This window comes from Sphaerodactylus townsendi, linkage group LG05 (genome assembly GCF_021028975.2).
Source record: "Sphaerodactylus townsendi isolate TG3544 linkage group LG05, MPM_Stown_v2.3, whole genome shotgun sequence".
Lineage (NCBI taxonomy): Eukaryota > Metazoa > Chordata > Lepidosauria > Squamata > Sphaerodactylidae > Sphaerodactylus > Sphaerodactylus townsendi.
The window spans coordinates 84,055,315-84,078,862 of NC_059429.1; the positions used below are offsets into that span (position 1 = coordinate 84,055,315).

At 43.2% G+C, this 23,548-nt stretch overlaps 1 protein-coding gene across 3 annotated transcripts; it reads right to left on the reverse strand.

Annotated features, from left to right (window-relative positions):
• Nucleotides 1–1,885: 1,885 nt before the first annotated feature.
• Nucleotides 1,886–23,214, reverse strand: CCND3 (cyclin D3). Of its 3 annotated transcripts, XM_048497362.1 has the most exons (6): nt 22,834–22,930; nt 22,009–22,248; nt 19,474–19,689; nt 13,874–14,033; nt 10,649–10,791; nt 1,886–3,760 (listed from the first exon to the last, which is right to left on the reverse strand). In XM_048497362.1, the coding sequence occupies exons 2-6, from the start codon at nt 22,066–22,068 to the stop codon at nt 3,590–3,592; spliced, it is 750 nt and encodes a 249-aa protein (XP_048353319.1). In that variant the 5' UTR covers nt 22,069–22,248; nt 22,834–22,930; the 3' UTR covers nt 1,886–3,589. The 3 variants fall into 3 exon arrangements, with proteins under 3 accessions (XP_048353319.1, XP_048353318.1, XP_048353320.1); XM_048497361.1 differs by lacking the exon at nt 22,009–22,248 and having other exon boundaries at nt 22,834–23,214; XM_048497363.1 differs by lacking the exon at nt 22,009–22,248 and having other exon boundaries at nt 22,720–22,837.
• Between the last annotated feature and the right edge of the window lie 334 nt (nt 23,215–23,548).

Below are 23,548 nucleotides of genomic sequence, written 5' to 3' on the forward strand. Positions count from 1 at the left end.
ACACTTCAGAATCTTTTCTAGCTCCTTCATGGTTACCCACGACCTCAGAATTCTTTCACCTCACAAGGTGGCTGTTGTGGGGAGAGGAAGAGATTTTGACTGTAAGCCACTTTGAGACTCCTTAAGGTAGAGAGTAATGAAAGCCAACTCTTCTTGCAGTTTTCTGTTACATTCTTGATAAACCAGGAAGTTTTGGTTTTTTTTACAGATAAAGGTCTTGTAATTATGTCTGATTAAATGACTAATCTTTGCGGCTCTAATGATTATAAATTGTTTCTTCTGCTTCACTACTTTGCCAGAATGCTCTGAATATATTACCTAAGTCACAGACAGAATATATTACCCAAATCAGACACAGGCTGAGTGTTTCATAATGCAGAATTCCATCTTTCTCCTAACTCCTAGGAGTGGCTGGGGTTGGCAACAAGTATCATTCTGATATACCAGTTACAATCATTTCCTTCCCATGGCATATTTTCTTCCTAATACCTAGCTTTTAGTTGCCCAAGGCTTGTTGCGGTTATTTTCACAACTTTAGTGAGTATGCTAAGATTCCAAAAGACATTCCTTGTATATTGGCGGGGAACAGCAGCCCAGTTCTTCCTACAGCTTGCAGTCTGCATTACTGTGGCCTTCTTGGCATCCAGATACAGTGGGCAAATCCACTATTCCCTGTCCAAAGCACAGTCAGCGCTGTCCTTGAAAAGGATGAGTAATTGGTTTTAGCTCCCAGGAAGATCTGGTTGAGTGGCTGCTCTGGGCAGATTTGTTCGTGCTAGAGGATGTTCCCCAGGACAACTTGCTAAAGCACAGTTTACCAAACAGCGTGCACGTCTTCCCTCTACTTGCAGCATTTAGCAGGCAAAAACTGTTTACTCAACATGGGGCTATTAAATCAGCTCCTTGAAGCAGCCAAGAGTGCTTCAGTGAGGATTGAGTTCTCCCCTGCCCCCATCCTAAAATGGTGTGTGTGTGTATGAAGGGGGAGAGGAATGAAATCAGGCCAAGGAAGCCCGTCTCCTATGCCAGGTGGAGTAGCTTAGACTCTTGTGCAATATGGTGAGCAGCAGGCTAGCTGCCTCTGTCAGCCTCTTAGAATTGTTGGCTGCCACCTGTATTTTATAATCATGATCTTATTAATGGAGAGGAAGAAGCAGCTGTGACTAAGTCACCATTGCAAACAGGATAAAAATGTTTGACTGGTCTGCTTAAAAAGCACAATAGTTCTGACTTCTCAGACTCGATCATAAACGGCTAGTGCCGCACACTCATTTTTTATTCTTGTAGTTTGTATTTCTGGAACTCACTTGGCACCTGTCATTTTGTAATTACAAAAGTTATACAATCCAAGTCTTCCTGAACGTTTTTAGTCTCACTTTCTGGCTTCTGTTCATTCAAGAACTAAGACAGACAATATATTAAATTCAGTCAAACAGAAAAATTATGTAGTTTTTCAGGCTGTACCATAGCAGAATGAGTGGAAGATGCAGCTTTAAAAGTGCATGAATAGTAAACACTCCATTTCAAGCTCAGCATTCAGGGAGAAAGCGAAGACTCCTGCCAGTATGTAGCAGAGCTCTTGGAAGTTTTCCTTTTGGGGCAAGCGAAGAGCATTCAAGCAATCACCCAGTCAGTTTTTGGGAAAGGCTACAGAAAATGGTGGAGAGGACCGATTCAAGAATGGACAATCAAATCTGACTCAAGATTAAGGGACAGGCTGTTCTAATTAATGATGGCTGTCCTTGTTCCACATAGTACAGCCATTTGAGCCATCTCTTGTTCTAAAACCATCTGTTAAACTGAAATGGCTGTAAGTGGATTACATTGTGAATTCCTTAGAGGGCAAAACAGTAAGAAATAGCTATTGTCTTTCACTCAGAACAGAAACTATACAACAAACAGGTTTTATTATTTAAAAAGGGTCAAGATCCATTTGGTTCTCTTATGCTACATCCCCACTGCCAGAAAAGGCCAGAATGTTCCCATTCTTTTAAAAATCTTTTATTACAATGTCATAAAATAAGATTTTTTTCCCCAACAGGTGTTCAGGTTACAGTGAATACCATATTACCACACTTTATTTAAAGCTCTAATATAGATATACCTGTGTCCAAAATATGCATTTTTCTCCTTCTCTCTAGACTTCTATGAAGTACAGATAGACTTTCCATTAATCAGAAATGCTGATGGCACTTTAATTGTGGCAAATCAGGCTTAAGCCCAATGGAAAAATCTCTCCTTGACAAATGCGACAGTCTCCAGTGGTGTCTTGAGTAGCATCAATATGTGTCTGTTCCTATTGGAAGGCTAGAGTGAAATACCACAAGAATACAAAAGGCAACGTTTGCTCCCATCTCTATAGTACACTCGCAGTTCATGAAATACTTCCCTAAAGTAATATACTATAAAAGCAGCATTTAAACAAAACACCTTTTTCCTCAACAATATTGCTCTTAACTCCAGTGCAGTCTCTAGTTCATAACATTGTAAACTGTAAAAAAACCCTTGTAACAGCAGGCAAATTACTCATTTTGCCTTCTTGCTCCCATCATGCACCCACCTGGTAGCACGTAACTCATTTTTATTTGTGAATATCGGTGTGTATTAGAGAGGGAGAGAAGTCATAGAAATTTTTACTTACACATATAGCAGCACTTGTTGGATATAGTCTGAATGTTAAGAGATTCTTGAATTGACTAATTCCCAAGTAAGAAACCCAAAATAATTATGGAAGCAGAATTTATGAAGGACGTTAGGCAGTATTTGATATGATCAGAAATGATGGACCAGGACTACCTATTTTAACAAGTCCCCAACCCTCATTCAGCAGGTTTCTAAAGTGTCCAATAAATAACAACTCCTGCATCTTGTAAAAGTGATTAAATGCAACTATGTGCAGCAAGTAAAGTCTAATCACTTCCGGTCTCAGTACAGAGGAAATTTCTACCTGCAAGCTTTCACATGGCTATCAACTTTGTATGAGCACCTACAGAAAAACCAAAAAAAAGAAGCCCCAAATGTCTAATTTTCTCTGAAAACAGCAGTTGGAGGGCTTGTTGTGCTACTAATGAACTGCAAAGGAAAAATGAGACTTCTGTGGCACTAACGCAGGCAAACTATTCCAGCACTCCCCTAGACAGTTTGGTCCCTGATAGTAGCCATTTATGGCAGCATGAGGAAGGAAGCATGAAGTGAATGTTAGACTTCCTCAAGGAAGGCAAACATAACAATAACAAAGTGCGTTTTCTTTACGTACATAAAACAGGCACACAGCAATTACAGGGACAAAAATGGCAGTGATCAGCAGCACCCCACCAACAAAGCAAACCCAACTGATGAACTTCTGAAACTAATATGAAGCCCTTCTAAGCTTAGGTATGGCTTGCCCATCACAGAAACCACCCCTGAGCCTAAGATAGTCCTAGACACAAGATGACAATTCCCTTTTGAGACCCACTTAATTTATCTAAACCCCTCTACAATGCCACTTTTATTTGGGAATACGTACTCATTTCCCCATGTATTTCTTGATCGTGTGCAAAATGTTTCAAGCCTCATCTGTGAAGATCTGCTTGCTGGGAGGAGTTGGTCACAGGTTGATGTCTGTGACATCTGTAGGAGTGTTGGTCAGGATGACTTCTTGGCTGTCTTGGTAAACTGAATTCTTATCAGAATGGTACTCCTGTTGATGCTGGGACGGCTGCTTCAGATTCTCTGCTAAGGCAGCCTCAATCTGCTCCTGGCAAGCTTTCAGGCAGTCCTGGGAAAGAGAGTGTGGCAAGGCAAGTTGGTTTTTCAGTCTTTTATCTGAGGCACTTAGATTTAATATCACATCAGGTGAGGTTCCCAACTTCTGTGGTATTAATCTTGGACTTGGATGCAGCTGAGGAAAGGCAAAGTTTTTAGTTCTAGTAAAGACTAGTCTAAGGTAGTGCAAGTATACGGACTCTGTTTCTCTAAATCTGAATCCTATGGGAGCCATGCTGCTCCTCAAAGCTATTTCAAATTGGGAAAACATGAAAATTTAATTTGAAAAAAAGCACTGGAACACATCTCAACTGGTTTGGTCCCTGAAGTAGTATACTCCTTTGAATACATGTCTAAAATGAATAGTACCCTTTTAGTAAGGCAGCCTTCAAAATACCTAAGATTATAGCAAACAAAGAAGCAATCTCCTTCTTGCAACCAATTTATTTTTGAAATTTAGTTTTGTCAATAATCTTTCTTCCAGCAGAGACTCTAAGTGGCTGATAGTAAAGATAGTAATATGACTAGAATGTAATAATCTTACAGGAATGTAATGCGGAATCTTATCACACAAAATAATTGTTCCTCTATTCATCTCACTGGGCCAAATTCATTGGCAACTGGGAAGTTTCACACCCATTCTGACTGGATCTTTTCTCACCTGTGCAATGGAATGTAACAGCTCTGCCACAGTAAACATATGCTAATGGAAGCCATTTCCATAAATGGGATAAGACTTTATCATAACCCCCCTCCAGCTGCAGCCTAAAATGCTGGTCTGAAATGCTCTTCCAGAAGAACAGAGGACTGCCAGGAATGGCAGGAGGGGCAGTCAGAGGGAAATTGGATTCCCAGTGTCATAATGCTCTTCTGCCTCATCCTGCTTCTAGCTGTATATCTGCTAACTCAGTATAAGAAGCCCCGTGGCACAGAGTGGTAAAATGCAGTTCTGCAGCACAAGTTCTGTTCACAGCCTGAGTTCAGTCCCAACAGAGGTCAGTTTAAGATTACTCAGAAGAGGAGGGGTTTGGATTTATATCCCACCTTTCTCTCCTGTAAGGAGTCTCAAAGCAGCCTACAAACTCCTTGCGTTCCTCTCCCCACAACAGACACCTTGTGAGGTAGGTGGGGCTGAGAGTGTTCCAAAACAACTGTGGTCACCTACCAGGCTTCACCCAATAAGGGTCCACCACTCATGTGGAGGAGTGGACAATCAAACCTGGCTCTTCATATTAGAGACTGTCTGCTTTTAACCACTACACCACTCTTAGTGTTCCATCCTTCCAAGGGCAGTAAAATGAATGCCCAGCTTACTGGGTGTAAAGTATAGAAGATCAGGGAAGGCAATGGCAAACCACCCTGTAAACATAGTCTGCCTAATAAACATTGTGATATGTTACCCCAAGGGTCAGTAATGACTTGGTGCTTGTACAAGAGACCCTCTTTACATTTTAGCTCAGCGTAACATTTAACAAAATATAACACAGAAAGCATATGATATACCCTCCAGTAATTGTTACTGGCCCTCCTCTGTCATTGTGATGTGTGTGTTTATATGCTTTCATTGAATTATTTTAAATGCTAACAACCCTCAGACCCGTGGCCCAGGGGAATAGCAGGGAATAAATCTAAAGTAAAGAGATGAATGTACAGTTTAAGAGTACAGGATATGTCAAGGGTATGGCACTCAGGTGGAGGATGGTAGAAATAACTCCTGTGTCTTACAAAAGTCCAAATTTGGATGAATGAAAAAAAAGAAACAGGATGACTTTATCCTGTTGAATTAACACATAACTATTTTTTCTTACTAAAAAACTGACATAGTCTACAGGGTGAAGGGAAACAAAGAGTCTTGTGAGGATGCTGCACCAAGATGCTTGGAAAGAATGTGAGGGAGTACTCAGTTGATCACATTCCGATTCCATGATGCATCCGTTTGACAAGGGGCAGTGAAATGGACACAGTAGCATTCAGACATTCCTTGATCAGAATACAGCACGATTTAACATTCCCTCTTATTATAATAGGGGTCTAAAGAGTTAAATTCTTCTAAATAAGATTGGAGTCCAAGCAATCTCAGAGGAATATTATAAACTAGCTGTAACTGAATTGTCTTGAGGATATTACTGCTAACATATTGATCTTTGTGCAAGAGAATCCTAACCTTAAATCTGGGAGGACTTGCACATAGCAATGACATATCTTTATGAGGAACCTCCTCTAGTTTTGCTGTGAGTCATGGTGGTGAACCCAACAGGCACCAGGGCTTCATATATCTCCATCTCTAAAGGCCAAGGGTCACCATCTTGCTCCACCTTGCAATGAATAGACACTTTGGTACTGTAGAATCTCTGGGTTCTGACTGGATCCCCAACACAGTCCTTGAGGTTGGCTCTGTTCACAGGATTCTGTTACATATACACAATCTTACAAAGAATCCACAAATGGTTCTTAGAAATTGACAGAGGATGTGGCAAGTAAAAATAGCAACACCCAACACTCCTTCCCCAAGATGGTTCAAGTACCTCTGGCCTCTAAAACCTCCATCAGTTGCAATAAGCACTCAGCAAAGGCCATGCTATGCTTCTTGGCCAGACTGCAACCACAGGTGAAGGAAAGGAAAACACTAGCTATAAAATGAAGGATGTAAAAGAATTAATCAAGGATTCTGCACAATAACTGCAAGCTTGTTTTCCTGTGAACCGAACTTTTCAAGGGAGTCTCCAGCACTATTCAGAAAGCTGCTCCTGACCTTTTAATGTGAGAGTAAGAAACTAGTGCTCTGAATACAAAGCCCAGTACTGCTTTTGCTTGCTATAAGCAATGAAACTGAATGAACATGAGTTCAATGACACATTTTGGGATTCTCACTTCCTGGAAGTATCCAGTGAGCTGTGTACAAAAGAAACTTCACTAAAGTAAATGGGGTAACTCCATGGATCATATATTGGGTAATGTGATATAACACCTACTGTTGTCATTAACCACTTTACATCTAAAATGATTCATCTTCACAGTCCTCTGTGGAAGAATACACACCTGTCATCCCTAACAAGAAAATGGTGAAACTCATTCTGGGTGAAACTATTTAAATGATATGCACAGGACAAACCATACATATTTGCATATGTTTCCTTCAACTTGCATATTTCTACAGGAGGTAGGTGGGGAAAAAATCTGTCCCAGCCTTTAGTAGCAAGAGGGAAGTTGAGGAAAAAAAACAGGCTTTAAGCAAGAAGCAGAGCTCTCCAGTTTCACAATTTTCTGAAGCCACAAAGACTAGAATTTTTAGAACAAGTCCTTGAAGTCTCATGATATCATATGTGGGACTGGATTATGTACTTTGTCATACATAGGCACCCAGCAGCAGGAAGGCTTCTATCCTCCTACTCCAGCAGAAGATCCGTTTAAGCTGAAGGAACACTTCAGACTTTGTTGAACAGAGGCCAAAGTTGTTAGATATTATTGTATTATTGTCCATAGCTCTTCAAAGTCCAATGTTGTTCCTCTATGCCCCTAGTGCATAAAGCAGATGTAGGGTACGATCTCTAGATTACACAAAGCTGAAATGCAGCAAAACAGAAAGGTCTACACAACTCAAAATACTATCAAGCTTCACCTAGGCTTGTTTAGTACGGCAGATGAAGTAACTGAGAGCAAGTTTGGTTACTATCAAACTTATGGGACCCTGCACAACAGCCATCATCCCAAAGAAATAATGAACTTTTTAGTCACTCAAACCTTCAAAGTTCAAGGCTAGACTTCATGCACAGCAACTTAAGTAGCTTGATACCACCCTGCAGCAAAGTCAGTATGGTGATGGTTGGGATTTCTACTAGCATTAACAGCTTGCTGTCCTCGCCTGAAATTGTCCAGTCTTAAGAGACAATGTCTCAACTATGTAATTAACCATCAGCTTCTATTTAACATATGGAGAACACTGGGACACATGGGATAATGTAGTTTTTAACCTTAGAGAACCAACGCAAGTCAGGATGAACAGCCCAAGTCACAGCATGACCCAGAAGCATATTAAGCATGGTAGAAGGATTGGGAAAGGAGATGCCAGGAGAAAAATACCACCTCTGCTGGTTTGTCCTCTGAATTGCAGTTCACAAGCAAACACACACAAGATCAGTAAAGTAGGAAAGAGGCCTAAAAGAAATAGACAGGGAACGCAAATTCAGTCAGCGAGGCAAACTAGAAAGACTATGTTAGGGTAGGCTGTGGCCTCTTCACGGTTTCAGCCCTTGGCAATTCTAAGTGTATCTAATCTTCTCTTTGCCAGCTTTCTCCCTTCTGTAATCCTCTCCACCTTCCACCTGTTTCCCACTGCCTTCAATCAACTGTGTTCACAGGAACAGCATTCAGCCTCAAGCTGATAGCAGCTTGCGAGCAGCTGGCTGCAGGCAATTCAAAGGACCTGGGGCAAAAAGCCAAGGAAACCCAGAGAGGAGAGAGAGCAAGAGAGAAATGATATCTATCTGCTCCATAATTGTCAGGCAGTGCAAACGAGGTAAGACTCCACAGAGCCCTTCTCTGCCTTTCAGATTTTTGCCAGGTAACACAATATATAAAACGTCAACCCAATTAGTCGCTCTGAACTCCATCCTTGCCCTTGACAGGAATCTGACACTGAACCACAAAAACAGATGCACTGCCTTAGCCCCTCCCTACTTTGGCCAATCTAATAATTAGCACCCTGTCCATTCAGGTGAATAAACCTTCTCAAATGCCTCTTTATACTGAGGGAAAAAAAGAAGAAACACATTTAGGGCATTTGGCATGCAATCAGTGGGGAAGCCATGTACAGAGTGCAACTATTGGGCCTCAGTGGCAGACCATAAGCTTGTATGGTACATTGGGAAAATGTAGCTGGGCTTTAGAAAGACTATCAAATGACTTAAGACTACCTCCACTAACCAGAGAAGACTCTCAGATTTTCAGGAGACTTTGAAGAAAAAAATAAACACGGGTTTGAGAATCAGTCCAGGAAGTCTAGCAGAAGACTCCATCAGTACGGAGCTCCTTTATCTTCGTAGATTGCACAAGTCTTGCGACGGGCAGGAAGCCAATGTGTGGTCATAGATCATCAGCATGGTGTCAATGTGTGGAGGGAGAGAGTGCAGGGCAGTGCAATGGGAGGCCAACAGATCATGATCCACCATATTGAACACTGCTGACAAGTAGCATCAGCAGTGCTGACCTGCCTCAATCCAACTGACAAATGAGATCATATTTGAGGGCTACCAATGAGGTCTCGGTCTCATAGCCAGGCTGGAGGATTGACTGGAAAGGGTCAAGGACAGATATGTCATCCAGGAATTTCTGGAGCTGCCCCAGGTTTGTATAATAGTAGGTGACTGAACATACATGTGATTTTATTCCCAACTGTCTGTCTCTTCAATACCACAGAGAAATGAAGGGAGACTATTTCTGAAAATTCATCACAAAAATGAAAAGAGATTATTAAGTAGACTTCCCAGATGAATGAAGAAGATATTATATAACAGGGCTTGTCTCCTTATGCCTTGTTGTGCCTTACAAAAGGTGGTCAGGTACATCCCCCAAATCTGATAAAAAGTGCCTTGGTTTATTTAAAGAAGCAGCCATTCTTGGAAGTACCGTATATACTCGCACGCAAGTCGAGGTTTTCAGCCTTTGTTTTAGGCTGAAAAATGCCCTCCTTGACTTATACGTGGGTCCCACTTAACGGTAATTCTTGTGTGGTGTTCCCCCTGTCTTGTCTTCACTCTGTTCTGCCTTCTTCTCTGCCGCCCCTCTTTCAGCCACTTTCTGTGCTTAGTTTTCTGCTTCGCTCTCTCCTGCTGGCTGGCAGCCCCCTCAGTCATTCACCCTTTCCTTTCCCAGCCAACTCAGGCTTGGTTTCAGAGAAGCTGCCTGTTGGGCAGCCTGTCTCTGTGGTTTTCTTAAAAGGGCAATGCTCCAAAAATTGCTTAAGCAACCTTTGGAGCATTGCCCTTTTAAGAAAACCATAGAGACAGGCTGCCTGACAGGCAGCTTCTCTGAAACCAAGTCTTACAGCCTGCAGGGGGAAAGGGAAAAAAGGGTAAGTTAGTGACTGCTTTCTCTGCTTCGCTGTCTCCTGCCTTCTTCTCTGCCGCCTCCTTTCAGCTGCTTTCTGTGCCTCATCTCCTCTGCCTTTTTCTCCACCACCTCCCATCCCGTTCACCCTCCACGCCCCCTAGCTTATTCCCTCTCCCCAGATCCACCTCACCCCTCCTTAAAAAGCCTCCCAAAGGCTTCTGGGGCGCTCCTTTTCCCCAACTGCGGCTCCTTTGCCTGCTTAGCGCCCCACCTCCCCATGGACCTTTCCCACCCTCGACTTATACGCGAGTCAATAAGGTTTCCCAGTTCTTCAAGGCAAAATTAGGTGCCTCGACTTATACACTTATACTTGAGTATATACGGTAGTATCCTTCTAGGTTAGGAGATCCCTTTCCCCATCAAGAGTTTTTCTCATGTGTTTCTTTTATGTGCCTGAACAGCTTGAAATGCCAGCATCCCAAGCATTTAATTAGCTTAAGTGTTTCCAGAAATGTTTTATGGCTGTTAAGATCTTCTGGCAGTGCAACTGAAAGCAGAGTTACACCCTTCCAAGTTTACTGAAATCAGTGGGCTTAGAATATGACTCTGCTTGAGACTGCACTATAAACAAATTGGCCACAAGAGATGTGAGCGACTGTCTCTCTACGCTGTTCTGCTTTGTGTGAAGACATGTTAACTGCCATGCTACTTGTAAATAGAATCTTTAGCCACTTCATCAATGAAAGAGTGCTCATTGTTTGGGCAGCAAGTTTGCCTGAAGCCCAGCAGCAAAATGTTAAAAGAATACTGTTTCCCAACTCTGAATCTTTGCTTCATTGTAGCATATACTCACCACCTCCGTGCCAGTACAGCTAGAAAGCAGTTCTGTAAGCTCCTCGCCAGAAATACAATCAGATGAAGCAGAGAGACCATGGACTGCTGCACCGATACTACCTGTGGCAATCATAGATGGTGGATACATCGCAAAACTGTAATCTGCAAATTTCAGAGAAACAGAAAGTGTTAGAAAGAGGGAAAGAGATACTCATCGAGTTACCACTACATCCAATTAAGGTATATCTAAGACAGGGGTCTGCAACCTGCGGCTCTCCAGATGTTCATGAACTACAGTTCCCATCAGCCCTCAGGGGCTGATCACCCCTGAGGGCTGATGGGAACTGTAGTACATGAACATCTGGAGAGCCGCAGGTTGCAGACCCCTGATCTAAGAGAAGGGAAAACAACTAGGTAGACGTTAGGGAACTACTTTACCAGCTATCAAAAATGTTTGTATCTTGCCTCATTCTGCCCTCATTCTGTTCTTGTAATCATTAAAATCATTAAAACCATGTGACTATGCATGTGACAGCGTCACATTTTAGGCCCGATCTACACAGAAGTATGAGATGGCTGAATGGACTTTAGATGGCAGGTTGGTGATCATATTTTTAAATGTTCCCATATATTTTAAAATCCTTGCAAATAAACTTAGCAAAGTAGTCAAAATGCAGGTCTAGAACTCCTCTTCCCTCCAATAATTTTCTATTTATAGGAATGGTTTTATTTTTTATACACAAAGGAGCACTTAATACTAAAACTCACCAGCCAGTCTAAAATACTGCAGTATATTCCACCTCCTCAGCATTCAGCCACAAATTTTCCTGCATGTGGAGACCAGGTCTTTGTGGGTGATATTGTACATTTCCCTCACACATGTACAATAAATGCAGTTGGAGAGCTGGTAAGTGAAAGTGAAAATCCACTCCATGCATGCAAGGAAAACTCAGGAGTGGTTCCATTCCTACTTTGGATGGCCAATGGCACTTGAGCAGTCTTATATGCCAAGCCAATATTATTAAACCAGATTAGCTCACTCACTTTGAATAGAGAGGAACAGCACTCTAAAGTGGTTATTTAAAGGTTCTCTCAGTCCAATATAGCAGTTTCAACCCATAGGTTGGACCCCTCAGGTGGGTTCTACTCAGGGATGTAGGTATAGATTTTTAATGGGGTGGGTTCAGGGGCAGGGCTACACCCCCACCCGCCCCTGGGGCGTGACCACGCCTCCCCAAGCCCCGCCCCCGGCCTCAGTGCTTATAAAAGCAGCTCTCCGAGGCCAGGGATGGCAGACTCCCCTGCCCCCTGCACCCCCTACCGGCTGGGCTCCCAGCCGGCAGCTGGCAGTGCCTTCTGCCCTCCGCTCCGGGCAGAGGCGTAGCTAGGGAAAATGGAGCCCAGTGTAAAATCTGAGCTTTGTGCTCTCCCCCCCCCCATGGGCGGCTGCTGTGATGCTGGAATCCACTCCCAAACAGCATCACTTTCAATGGTGTTTAAACTAGGGAGCCCAGATTCTCCTTTTAAATCCACCTTAAAGGGATAATCTGGGGTCCCCAGTTAAAACAACATTGAAAGTGATGCTGTTTGGGGGTGGATTATCCTCCACCCTGAAACAGCATCACTTTCAATGTTTAAAATGGGGACCTCAGATTCTCCCTTTAAATCCATGCCAAAGGGAGTGGATTTAAAAGGAGAATCTGCAGATATTTGGGGAGTGCCTGCTGTCAGGGGTGCAATTGTTAAGCTAGCAGCACCAAACTTTCACGGTATATTTAGGAGACTGTCCCAGTGATACCACCCAGGTTTGGTGAAGATTGGTTCAGGGGGTCCAAAGTTATGGACCTTCAAAGGTGTAGCCCCCATCTCCTATTAGCTCCCATTGGAAACAATGGGGGATGGGGTCACTCCCTTTGGGAGTCCATAACTCCTGGACCAAACCTCACCACACTTGGGTGGTATCATTGGGAGCATCTCCCAAAAAATCCCTGAAATTTTGGTGCTGCTAGCCTAAAAACTGCGTCCCCTGCAGGCCAAAAACCAAAAAACCCCACTTTAAAAATACAAAAAAACCCCACAAACCCGGGAACCCGCCCTTACCTACATCCTTGGTTCTACTGTTTTGTGGTTATGAAAGTATCTATTGCTGCTGTGTAAAACCCCACAAACCCGGGAACCCGCCCTTACCTACATCCTTGGTTCTACTGTTTTGCGGTTATGAAAGTATCTATTGCTGCTGTGTATGTGGAGAGAGCAAAGGTGTCGTGCCATTTCTCTCTCTCTGTTTGCGAATGCTGAAGGAGGCAGTAGAACAATGAGGTAAGACCACTCAGCAGTTGAGAGGATTGCTCTAACACAGGCAGTGGCTCCTCCTTATTCTGTCACATGGTTATGAAGTCATGTGACTGCCTGCCATGTGCTTGTAGTTCAGTGGTTTCTTGTTTCTGCCTATGATTAATGATGAGTCTCAAGTGTGGAAAGACTGACTGAAGACCGATAATGATAAATCCTTATCACAAAATAACTAACTTCAGAAAAAGACTGTCATGGCACCCAGATGGTAGACACTTCTTTGAGCAGAACACCTTTATTGTCCCTCTCTTTAATATGGAATACTATACCCCTTCCCACCAAACGATCAAGTGCAGTCGTAGCTGTTTGGCAGAAGTGAAAGTGTGTTTCTGCAGGTGAAAACAATCCTGTGTTGTCCTCTCCTGGGGGGCGATCTTCCTGGGGTGATCCTTGCTTCCCCAGCCCAGCTGGACTGGGGAAGCAAGGGGGAGGGAGGGAAGCGATCCTGCATGTCAGACTGAGAACTCACCCCGACGCGCAAGATCATGCTGCCTCCCAGAACAAGACAGGCACTAGGACTGTCGTGGAGCATTGAACTAAAAATAAGGTCAAAGAAGTGGTGGATTAACCCACAAATCTTCCCAAGATCTTTTGGTGGGAAAGGGTATGGCCTTTTTATTGTTCATGATGACGTATATGTCATCTACCAGTGCAGAATCTTTTAGTGTATTCAGATATCCATCACACTATAATTTGCACCTTTCAGACATGGAAATCAAAGCTCAGAAGCTAAGGATCTCAATGGGAAAGATTCTCAATCTTTGAAAAATGAGCATCTGAGACTCTGCTGAGTATGGCTTGGAATCAAAACTGAGGTCAGGGTTTTTTAAGCTTTGCAATCCATCTACTGTTCCACCCTCCCCATGGCTATCTATCACAACACAGTTTATACCTGTAGCACACAATGCAACAAAAGTTTGTGCATGTTTCTTCACCAAGTCCACTTTATTCTGGGGAAGTGAGAGCCGCTGGAGAATATGATCCAAGAAGTCATTTGCTATCACCGACAACAGGTCCCACTTTAGCTTTTCTAGGACTAAAACCTCCCAGTCCTAGCAGACAAGAAAAGAGTATTATGGCCCTTTTTCAAAGACACTGAATACTGATCACCAACAACACAGCAAGATTCAAGACACTTCTGAAGAAACACAGAGGATTTAGGATAACATTCTAACAAAAGCAAACTTTCTGCTGTTGCTTCTCCTGAAGAAAAGCTAGGATGCAAACAAGCTTTGTGTACTCATCCTGTTTTCCTTTCTTTTGAGATAAGCAGAGAGGAGAAGTGAATCAAGGTGTGTACATGCCATTCATCTCTTCCCTACAATTGTAAAGTCACTGGAAGCTTTCTAAAACATTATGAACCCTGGAACTCCCCATCATATGCTTTAGAAACACAAAAGAGCCCTCACATGACCCATTTACATATCAATCTGTCTTAATTGGTCTATTTAGCTCAATATGGACTATTCTGATTGGGAGTAACTCTCCCAGCGGAAGCAAAAAGAGGTCTTTCTGGACATCCGCTGCTCTTTCAATCGAATTGCAAGGGCTGATTTCAGGACTCTGAGAAGCATCAGCTCAGCTACTGAGCCAACACCCTTCCCCAAGATCTCTCTCCCTCTTGTACATTTTACCACCCACCCACCCCACACACACACATTTTGTCCTCACAGCAACCCAGAGAAATAGGCTGAAAGAGAACGTAAGTGGCCCAAGATAGGCCAATAGGCTTCATGGTTGAGTAGTGATTTCAATCTGGGTCTCCTAACTCCTGCTCTGACACTCTAATCCCAACAAGTCTTGTTAAGTGAAGGCTATACAGAAATCACTTACACCCAATTACTTTCAGAAGGAATATCAGGGAAACGGCCTTCTTCCTTTGCTTCAGAAAGTAAGTACATGACGGGCATCCTCCCCAAAAGCAATTTTCCCTTGAACATGCCAGTTCTCATGACTATGTTAGTTCTCAGTTTTCAGGGATCCTTTTAACAGAAGGGGACCATGCCAAATGTAGTTCCTAGTTGCATCACCTCAGGGCACTAGTTCCTCACACTAAAGGTTGTTTATTAACTACCACTAAATGCCTATGAGATACCTAAAAAGCCAAAAATGTGAGAATATTCTGTTTCAGCAATATTCTGGTGAAATGGCTGTGTCTCCAATAGCCACTGAGCAGTCTGGAACACTCAAAGAACAAAAATCCCCATCACTGTATGGACCAGATGGTTAATGAATGAACTCTGAAAGCAGATCCCATCAAGCTACAGACCTTGTGACCTGCTGAAATTCAATGTTCTCTTTGACTATTTTTGCAGCTAAATGTGCATGTAGCAAATTGGCTGAATGAAAAGTGCAAAGCAGCTTAGATAATGCCCATGGACGGAAACCCAGCTTCCTTCAAGTGGATAAATTCCTTGTTGCATCATTTCCTTCTGCTAAGAATAACTTCATCATGATTTTGTGAGGGTGTCAAGCAAGCATCCTCTTCTGCAAGGAGGAAACTGACCCACTGGGAAAGTTAGGCAGCTTTCCTTCCAGGAGCCAGCAGGGAGGTGCCTTGATGCTATATCCTGATAAGTAGCCAGGATGTAGCCATTGTCCAAACCTTGATGAAGATGCTTTCTCTTTCCTCTCCCTGGATCACTCTCACTGCCCAGTTGTGAAAGAAGAAAGGCATGGGACATTATTAGCACACAGGAGGGAAGTAGCAGCTCTCTGCGGTTGTGTAAGTGAAGCATTAACACTGTCAGTCCCAGAAGCAAATGCCATCCAGTGTTCCCAATGGAGACACTAACCTTTCTTAGTACTGGTGATCTTCCAAGAGCAAAGAGAAATAAGAATCATTCTGAAGTTTATTTATTCAAATTTTTACATCCCACCTTTCCTCTTGGCAACTAACAGCTCTCTGCTGAAGGATCAGAAGCAGTTTCAAGTGCAAATCTAGGATCAAGTGCAGGGACGTAGGTATAGATTTTTTTATGGGGTGGGTTCGGGTGGAGGGGCCACACTCTCACCCACTCCTGGGAGCATGACCACACCTCCCCAAGCCCCGCCTCCGGCCTCAGTGCTTATAAAAGCAGCTCTCCGAGGCCAGGGATGGCAGACTCCCCTGCCCCGCCCGCCTCTCCCACCAGCTGGGCTTGCAGCCAGCAGTCCCTTTTGCCCTCCCCTCTGGGTAGAGGCATAGCTAGGGAAAATGGAGCCCAGTGCAAAATCTGAGTTTTGCATCCCCCCCCCCCCCCATGGGCGGTTGCTGTGATGCTGGAATCCACTCCCAAACAGCATCACTTTCAATGGTGTTTAAACTAGGGAACCCAGATTCTCCTTTTAAATCCACCTTAAAGGGAGAATCTGGGGTCCCCAATTAAAACAACATTGAAAGTGATGCTGTTTGAGGGTGGATTATCCCCCACCCTGAAACAGCATCACTTTCAATGTTTAAACTGGGGGCTTCAGATTCTCCCTTTAAATCCATGCCGAAGGGAGTGGATTTAAAAGGAGAATCTGGGGAAATTTTGCACTGCTCACTCACAAGCATCACTGGGCATTAATTACTCAGAGATTTTGAGATTATTTTGCGTGGAAGAAGATCCACCACCTAGCATGACTAAGTAATCTACCCACTGGCCACACCATATCTCTTCAATGGGCAGAAATATTCAGCTTTACGTCTGAAATCTGCAACATTTTGATTCCTCTGATCCAAACAAACAAGCATTCGCCCTTAGCACATTGACCAATGTGAACACGAAATTCAAGTGGGAGGAACCTTCATATAAAATTTTCCAACCTTGCACATTCTTGTGAACAGAAAGGTCCACTTATCAGTTATTGTCATACTCTGTCATTACCTGTGCAGAGTTAATGATTTCAACCTGCCAAAGGCCTGCATAGGAAGAAATTGTGTACATGGCAACTCCAAAAAGGAAGGATGAATTTATAGCAAACCAAAATGGCTGCAAATAGAGGTTATTTTATGCCTAATGGAAGTTCTTTAATGACTAGATTAACAATCACTGCCTTCACCAAATGCAGGTCCTTACAAACATGTAGCAAAACCCATCTTTGCTTTTTGCTCAGGCAAAGCTAACATCACCTGGCATGTGCCAAAAAGAGAGGAGAAATGGACAGAAATTCACCTATTTGTCCAAAAACCTTTACCACTAAATTCTTTGCTATACTCTCTCTAATTTCACTTTTGTGCTATATTGTTTTTCATTTTCCACCAGAAAAGGGGAAAAAATTCACATTTGAACTCAACAACCCTCCCTTTCAGTTATATTAACAGTCCTTTACCAATATCAGAAATGTATTAAAGTCTATATTCTTAAGTCCTGTAAACTGAACCCTGATCTTCTTTGAAACATGCTGAGTTAAAGCCTAAACTTGTATATAAAATAATTAATTAGGAACAAAAATATGTGACTTTTGAGGTCGAATTTTATTAATATGAAATAATAGCCTACACAATGTATTTATTATTGTGAAAAATATGACTATATAGATATCAACCAAACAGCATGCCCATTTTCTTTTCATGGCATTAAGCTTGTTTTGTCCAATGATTACCAGTTCTTGCTTTTGGAAAATTCTGTGCATTTATTCTTCAGCTAAAATTATTTGGCTTATATCTCTACTCATATCTAGAGAGCCAAACAGAAATTCTTAACTACACAACTGCTTTTCTAAATTGTCTAGTGAAAACAGCTTGTCGTTTACAAGACCAAAGGTTTAAAATTAGGATCTTAGATACTATAAATGACTGGACAGTATCTAACTGTGAATAGGTTTGCTTTAATAGTATGAGCAACCAATTGGAATATGCCTTTCTCCAAGAAATATGCAAATTCAGAAACCGGAAATATTTGAATAGTAGTAGCTTCAGTCAGCCCCTTTCCTGGGAAATTGAGATTACCATGAATCTTGATGCAGAATCAATCAAACCTGCCAACATGATAGTTGATTCCTTGTGAAGGATGACAACAGTGAAGAAATTCCTCAAAGGGATGACACAATTTTTCTTCCTCAGTGTGGTTTGTGTCTCTCCAGTAAAGGGTTATTGTCTAATTGCACTGAAAAGCAGCATGAATGAAACTGGGTATACTTAAAGTCCATTTCCCAGATTTGAAACTGAAAGAATATTGGAACAATGCAAGTCAGACCTTCCCATCTCTCCCATCACATCATTCCTGCACCATCCTACCCTGCAGTTCGCACCTGGATGGCAACTGTGCAACTCAGGTGATAAGAATTAAAGACCCTGGTCCTGAATGAGAGCTGTGACACTGTGAGTGGTTAAGCCAAAGGAACAGTCTTTGTTAAGGTACTTAGTCAAAAGGTAAAATCATGGCAAGCCAATTAAGGGACAGCATATCTCTCTTGGAGGTACTTTTTTCCTTTTAGTCTCGAAAAAAGAAGCACCACATTCAATGAGCACTTCAAGCAAAGAAACTAGCAAATACATGTTGTGGAATAATTTGATCTCATTATGGTTGCGCATTTTTAGTGTTCATGTTTATGGGTTGAAAGTACTTCTAATAAAAATGATCTAAAACAATATTTGACAGTCTGTAACTATATTGCTTATTGGCTATGAAACTGATGTAAGGTTATTACCAAAGCATCCCACATCTGTTGCCATTTTAAATTAGTGCTTAGTCTGACAACTGTTGAGCAAATGCCAGAGGAACTATATGCTACCAGACTAAGGCCCTTTCTGCACGGACCAATAACAGCACCTTAGGGATGGCAAAAATGCCATCCCTAGGGAGCTGTTTGCATGGGGGGCGCAGCTGCATCGCAGTAGTGCCGCCCTGGCTCCCCCCCAGCGGCACGAAGCCGCAGTTCCCCACCTAGCTTCCCGAGCAAGGTTTTCTGGAAACAGTGGCTTCCAGCTGCTGCCATGCGAACAGCAGCGGCTGGAAGGTGCCATCAGCCCCTTTCCCGAACGACTTACCTTCTCTGCGACCTTCCAGAGCGGTCGCGCAGGGCAGGGGGGCGTGTCCCCTGGCCTGGGCGACGCGCCGGAAGGTCTCAGGGAAGGTACATCGTTCGGGCGATGGCGCAGTACTGCGCCGTCTTCCCTGCCCCTACCGGGACCATTCGTGCGAAGGGTCCCAGGGGTGTGTGTCGGCGTTGTATACGCCGACGCAACCCCCAGCGTGGCCATGCAGAAATGGCCTAAGCATCATAGCATACAGCCAAACACTATGGAGAAAAAACAGAGCATCATGTTCCCAGAGAAAAACAGCTATGGAAGATATAAATGAAAAGTACCCCTGATATGCCTGATGAGTTTATGCGTGTACTTTATTTTACTCGGTTTACAAATGGAGCTACTACTGGAAATGGTGATTATGCTCCAGTCTAGTAACTGAACTTCACCAGTGGCAGTTCAGCTTTAAATCACATTTTGCTACTTCTGCAAAATCCAGCTCCCAAGGAATCTTAGAGAAGGTATTTCATAATGGAAGAGGGGGGGAAAGAGCTTACCAAAACTTGGCACTGTGTGATAGAATTGTCTGTATAAATGCAGAGTTTCTTCACAGTCAGAGGCATGGTGTCTCGCAGCTTGGAAGCCAGAAGCATACAGACAGCACCCAAAAGCTGCAAGTGGTTTTTGCGAGTGGGGACACAAGACAGGTAGCGATCCACATAATTCATGGCCAAGGGGAAAACTTCCTCTTCGCACTTCTGTTCTTCACAAACCTAAAAAAATCCAGAGAAAGAGAGGAAGTTTATGAATCAGGAAATGTTTGCTTCAGCCTTTACAGAAGTTTCAGAAAGACTAATTATCAAAATGCACTGCCCTTTTCTAAAAATGAAGCAAGGCACGCAGGTGCCTATGAACTTAAACTGGGATCTAGGTACAAATTTCTGCTCCGCCTCAGGTTTTCAGCAAACCTGGCTACACTTTCTCACAGGTAAAATGGAAATAGTTATTTCTTTCTTTACAGAAGAGATATATTGACCAACCAATGCATGTACTCAGTCACTGAACTAACACAGCCTTAGAAAAGAAAGAATTGACTCAGCATTTTCTGTCAGGCAGTTATCATGTTAAACAGACATTTTGGGATGATGGTGTAAATCCTTCAATGCTTTAGATATATTACTTTACATTTTACTTCTTCACTTTTCTTGAAGGAAGAAGAAAACAGTGTATTCTTTTGTAGAATGGGCAGCTTATAAAATAGGGTGGGTTGTGGCTCAGTGGTAGAGTACCCACTTTGCACATAAAAGGTCCCAGCTTCAATCTCCAGTGTCTCCAGTTAAAGGGATCAGGGAGCAGATGATGTGAAAGATCTCTACCTGAGATCCTGGAGAAATGCTGCCAGTCAGAGAAGACAATACTGACCTTGAATAATCAATTGTCTGACTCACTATAAGGCAGATTCATTCCAGCCACCAGAGTCGTTGACCATCAGCTGAACTTATTTGTTCCAATTTATTTATTCCTTCAGAGCAGAAGAGATTTTATTCTGGTCAGCACTCACAGAACCCAAGCTAGAGATGTTTCAGATTTAGAACACAGAAATTAGCAACTGGTTTTGAAAATTCCACACACACCCGCCCCTCACAAGCAGAACGTCATAAACCCGGCCTCAGAGCATACTCCGCTGAAATGAAGGGTGCTTGCATTGAGGAAGCTATCAAATGATGACATAATTAACCAAGAACAATCTGCAGGATCAAAAAAACTCTGACATCAAGTCCTCTATTCCAACCACTAACTAGGCAGGGTTCCCAAGACTTTGTCCATATTGAAGTTATTGTGATGGTTTAGTATGTAAAATGGTATGTAAAATGTTGAGGCTTTTTTCAACTTAACAAAGCTCACTGATATTTTTCACAAAACCTTTTTATGTCCTAGGAAGTGTCAATTAGATGTTTTTTTTCTTTTTTACACATTTGTTTCTACATACTTTAGTTTGCTCTTTAAATACCAATCTCAATGGTTAGCTGGAAATTTATATACATTTAAATAAATTATCTTTGACTTCAAGGCAAGTAAATTCTTCAGGCCAGAAAAAATTCAGTACCCAACCGCCCACTTATAACTTCTATTGTCAGACTTAAAAAAAACCACCCAATCTTTTCCACTTTATAAATGCTTCCCTGCATGGAATTATTGAGGTGACTCTTGCTTCCTATAGATAACTGGCTATTTACAAGCCAGCCAAAAAAAAAAAAAAAAGCACACTTTTTGGAACACCTTGTTAAAAAAGGGGGAGAAGAAAAAAATTATTTGAATTCCTAAGATATTCGTCTTGCAAAAACTGTAATGTATGCTTCACAGGTTGCTTGACAGGAGAAGAACCTGTTGGATTTATTTAGCTAGCACATGTCTAGCCTACCCTTTCTCCAAGGAGCTCAGGGAAGCATACATAGTTCTCACCTCCTCCATTTTATCCTCGCATAGCTCTGTGGAGTAGGTTAGGCTGAAAGAAAATGATTCACCCACTGAAGCAGGGGATTTTAATGTGGGTGCCCCACATCCTAGTACAAACTCTAACTGCTATACCACACTGATTGCTTGACAGGTATAAAAATCGAAGAACCCTGCTGGTTTGGACCAAACATCCATCTACGAGTGTCCTAGCTACCACAGGCAGAAATTCAGCAAATAAAACACACACACACCTACTTGTTGGGCTAAGTTTTGCTGTTAAATTTTGGCTTTCTAAGCAGCTGTTAACTGCAGAGAAGTCCATCCAAAATAAAGAAGCAATCCTACTCTACTCCCATGTTAATTCACAGTATCTCTGATTGCCTTGCTAAAGAAAGGATTTTAAACACTGCATGCCAATGCGGTCAAGGTATTTTTGTAATGGAACAGTCTTTTTCTCCCTTTCCTCCTCTTCTTCAGTCTGGCAGTCTAGTTTGAAAAGTTGCAATTAACTGCGACAAATTCATCAGTCCAGTGATCTGGAGCGCCACAGGTGAGTGGAGCCCCTACCGGCTGTCTGGGAAAGGTTCATGACAGACTGAATAGGGTGCCCCCCCCCCCCCCAGCACAGCACTAACCGGGTGCTTTTCAGTGGCCCATCGATCGAAAGGACATATTGGAAGAGGAATAGATCTCATTGGAATCTTTCACAAGTTTCCCATTTTTCAAATGGTTTATTTTATTTATGTTATTCACTTTCTCACGGGGACTCAAGGCCGATTACAGAGTGAGTCAACGCAATCAACAGGATGGAACATTCCGTAAACAATGGAATAGGATTTGGGTTACAGAATCAACCAGAAATCTAAAAAACAGAACTGAAGCAAAGTGTAAGGGTTAGTACGACATATTAAATGATGCAAGATTATACAGTAGCATCCAATTTACAGCAAACTACACAGTAGCATAGACCACAAGCTCCAACAATTTGCCCAAGTAACTTTATGAATCGTTTTGTACAGTAAGAATCATTTTGTGCCTTCATAGAAAAGCTCTCTGGAATAATTCAGTTTTGCACCTCCCCGCCATAAAAACCATCTTAAACACAATTTCTTGCAGTGAACAAAGTCCTTAAGGGTTACCCCCACCCCACCCCTGAACATCCGGTTCCGAAAGAATCCCTCTCCTTCAACTGATCTTATCCCCCACCAAATCGAAAGGAAGGTCACATGCTTACTTCGGGTGTCAATTTCAGAGTTTTCAGTGGGGTTTACTTCTGAGTAAGCATGGAGCGGCTGGGGTGCAAAGCTAAACATGCTTGCTTGGAAGTAACTTTTACTAAGACTCACTTCCAAGTGAACCCGGCACCTTTAGGATCAGGCGTCAGAAAAGAAAACGTGCCCGGTGGGCTCAGAGGAAGCGGGAGGCGGGGGAGACCCTATTCTCTGGGATCCTGTACAGACCTCCAACATCCAGAAAGCCAACATCTTCCGCATGTAAGGCTGGATTTCCTTCTGCACGCACTGGAAATACGAGACGTTGGGGCTGTAGCGCTCTTCCTGCCTGAGCAGATTCTGCAGGACGCGCCGGTCACTTAACAACTGCGGATCCCGCTTCGCCCGGATCACCCCCTCCCAGCACAGCAGTTCCATGTGCCCGGGGATGCTGGAGTGCAAGGGGGACGGGGGATCGGCAAGCGGGAGGCAGACTCGCCTGGTTTCACAGCCCGGCGGCAGGCTGGATCCCCCCCTCCCCCGGCAGCGGCGGCGGCGGCGGCGGCACCGGGCCCAGCGAAGCTGCCTCCCCTCTCCGCCCCCTGCGTGCTTCTTCCAAGCTCCCGGCTGCACTGCCAGCAATGCATATACAGTAAGCTAACTTTCGAAAGGGGCAGGGCCAGACTCTGCCCCTCCTCCTGGGTGGGGGCATGGGAGGAAAAGGAGGAGGAATTGTCGGTTCTGATACCCGCTTCTAAACCGGGCGTGGCATCCCAGAGAAGGAGATTTCTACCCATTCTAACCCTGCAAAGGTTCGCCTATCAGCATGCTCTTTGTACCACCAAGTCAAGAATTGGTCTGCAAATGTGTACTCGTTCAGACCTCTCGTTCGCCCGTTTTAATTTCATGGCTGTTTGCTCCACATTGCTGCTTCTTCCTAAACAACTCAAGGGTGGAGGACATG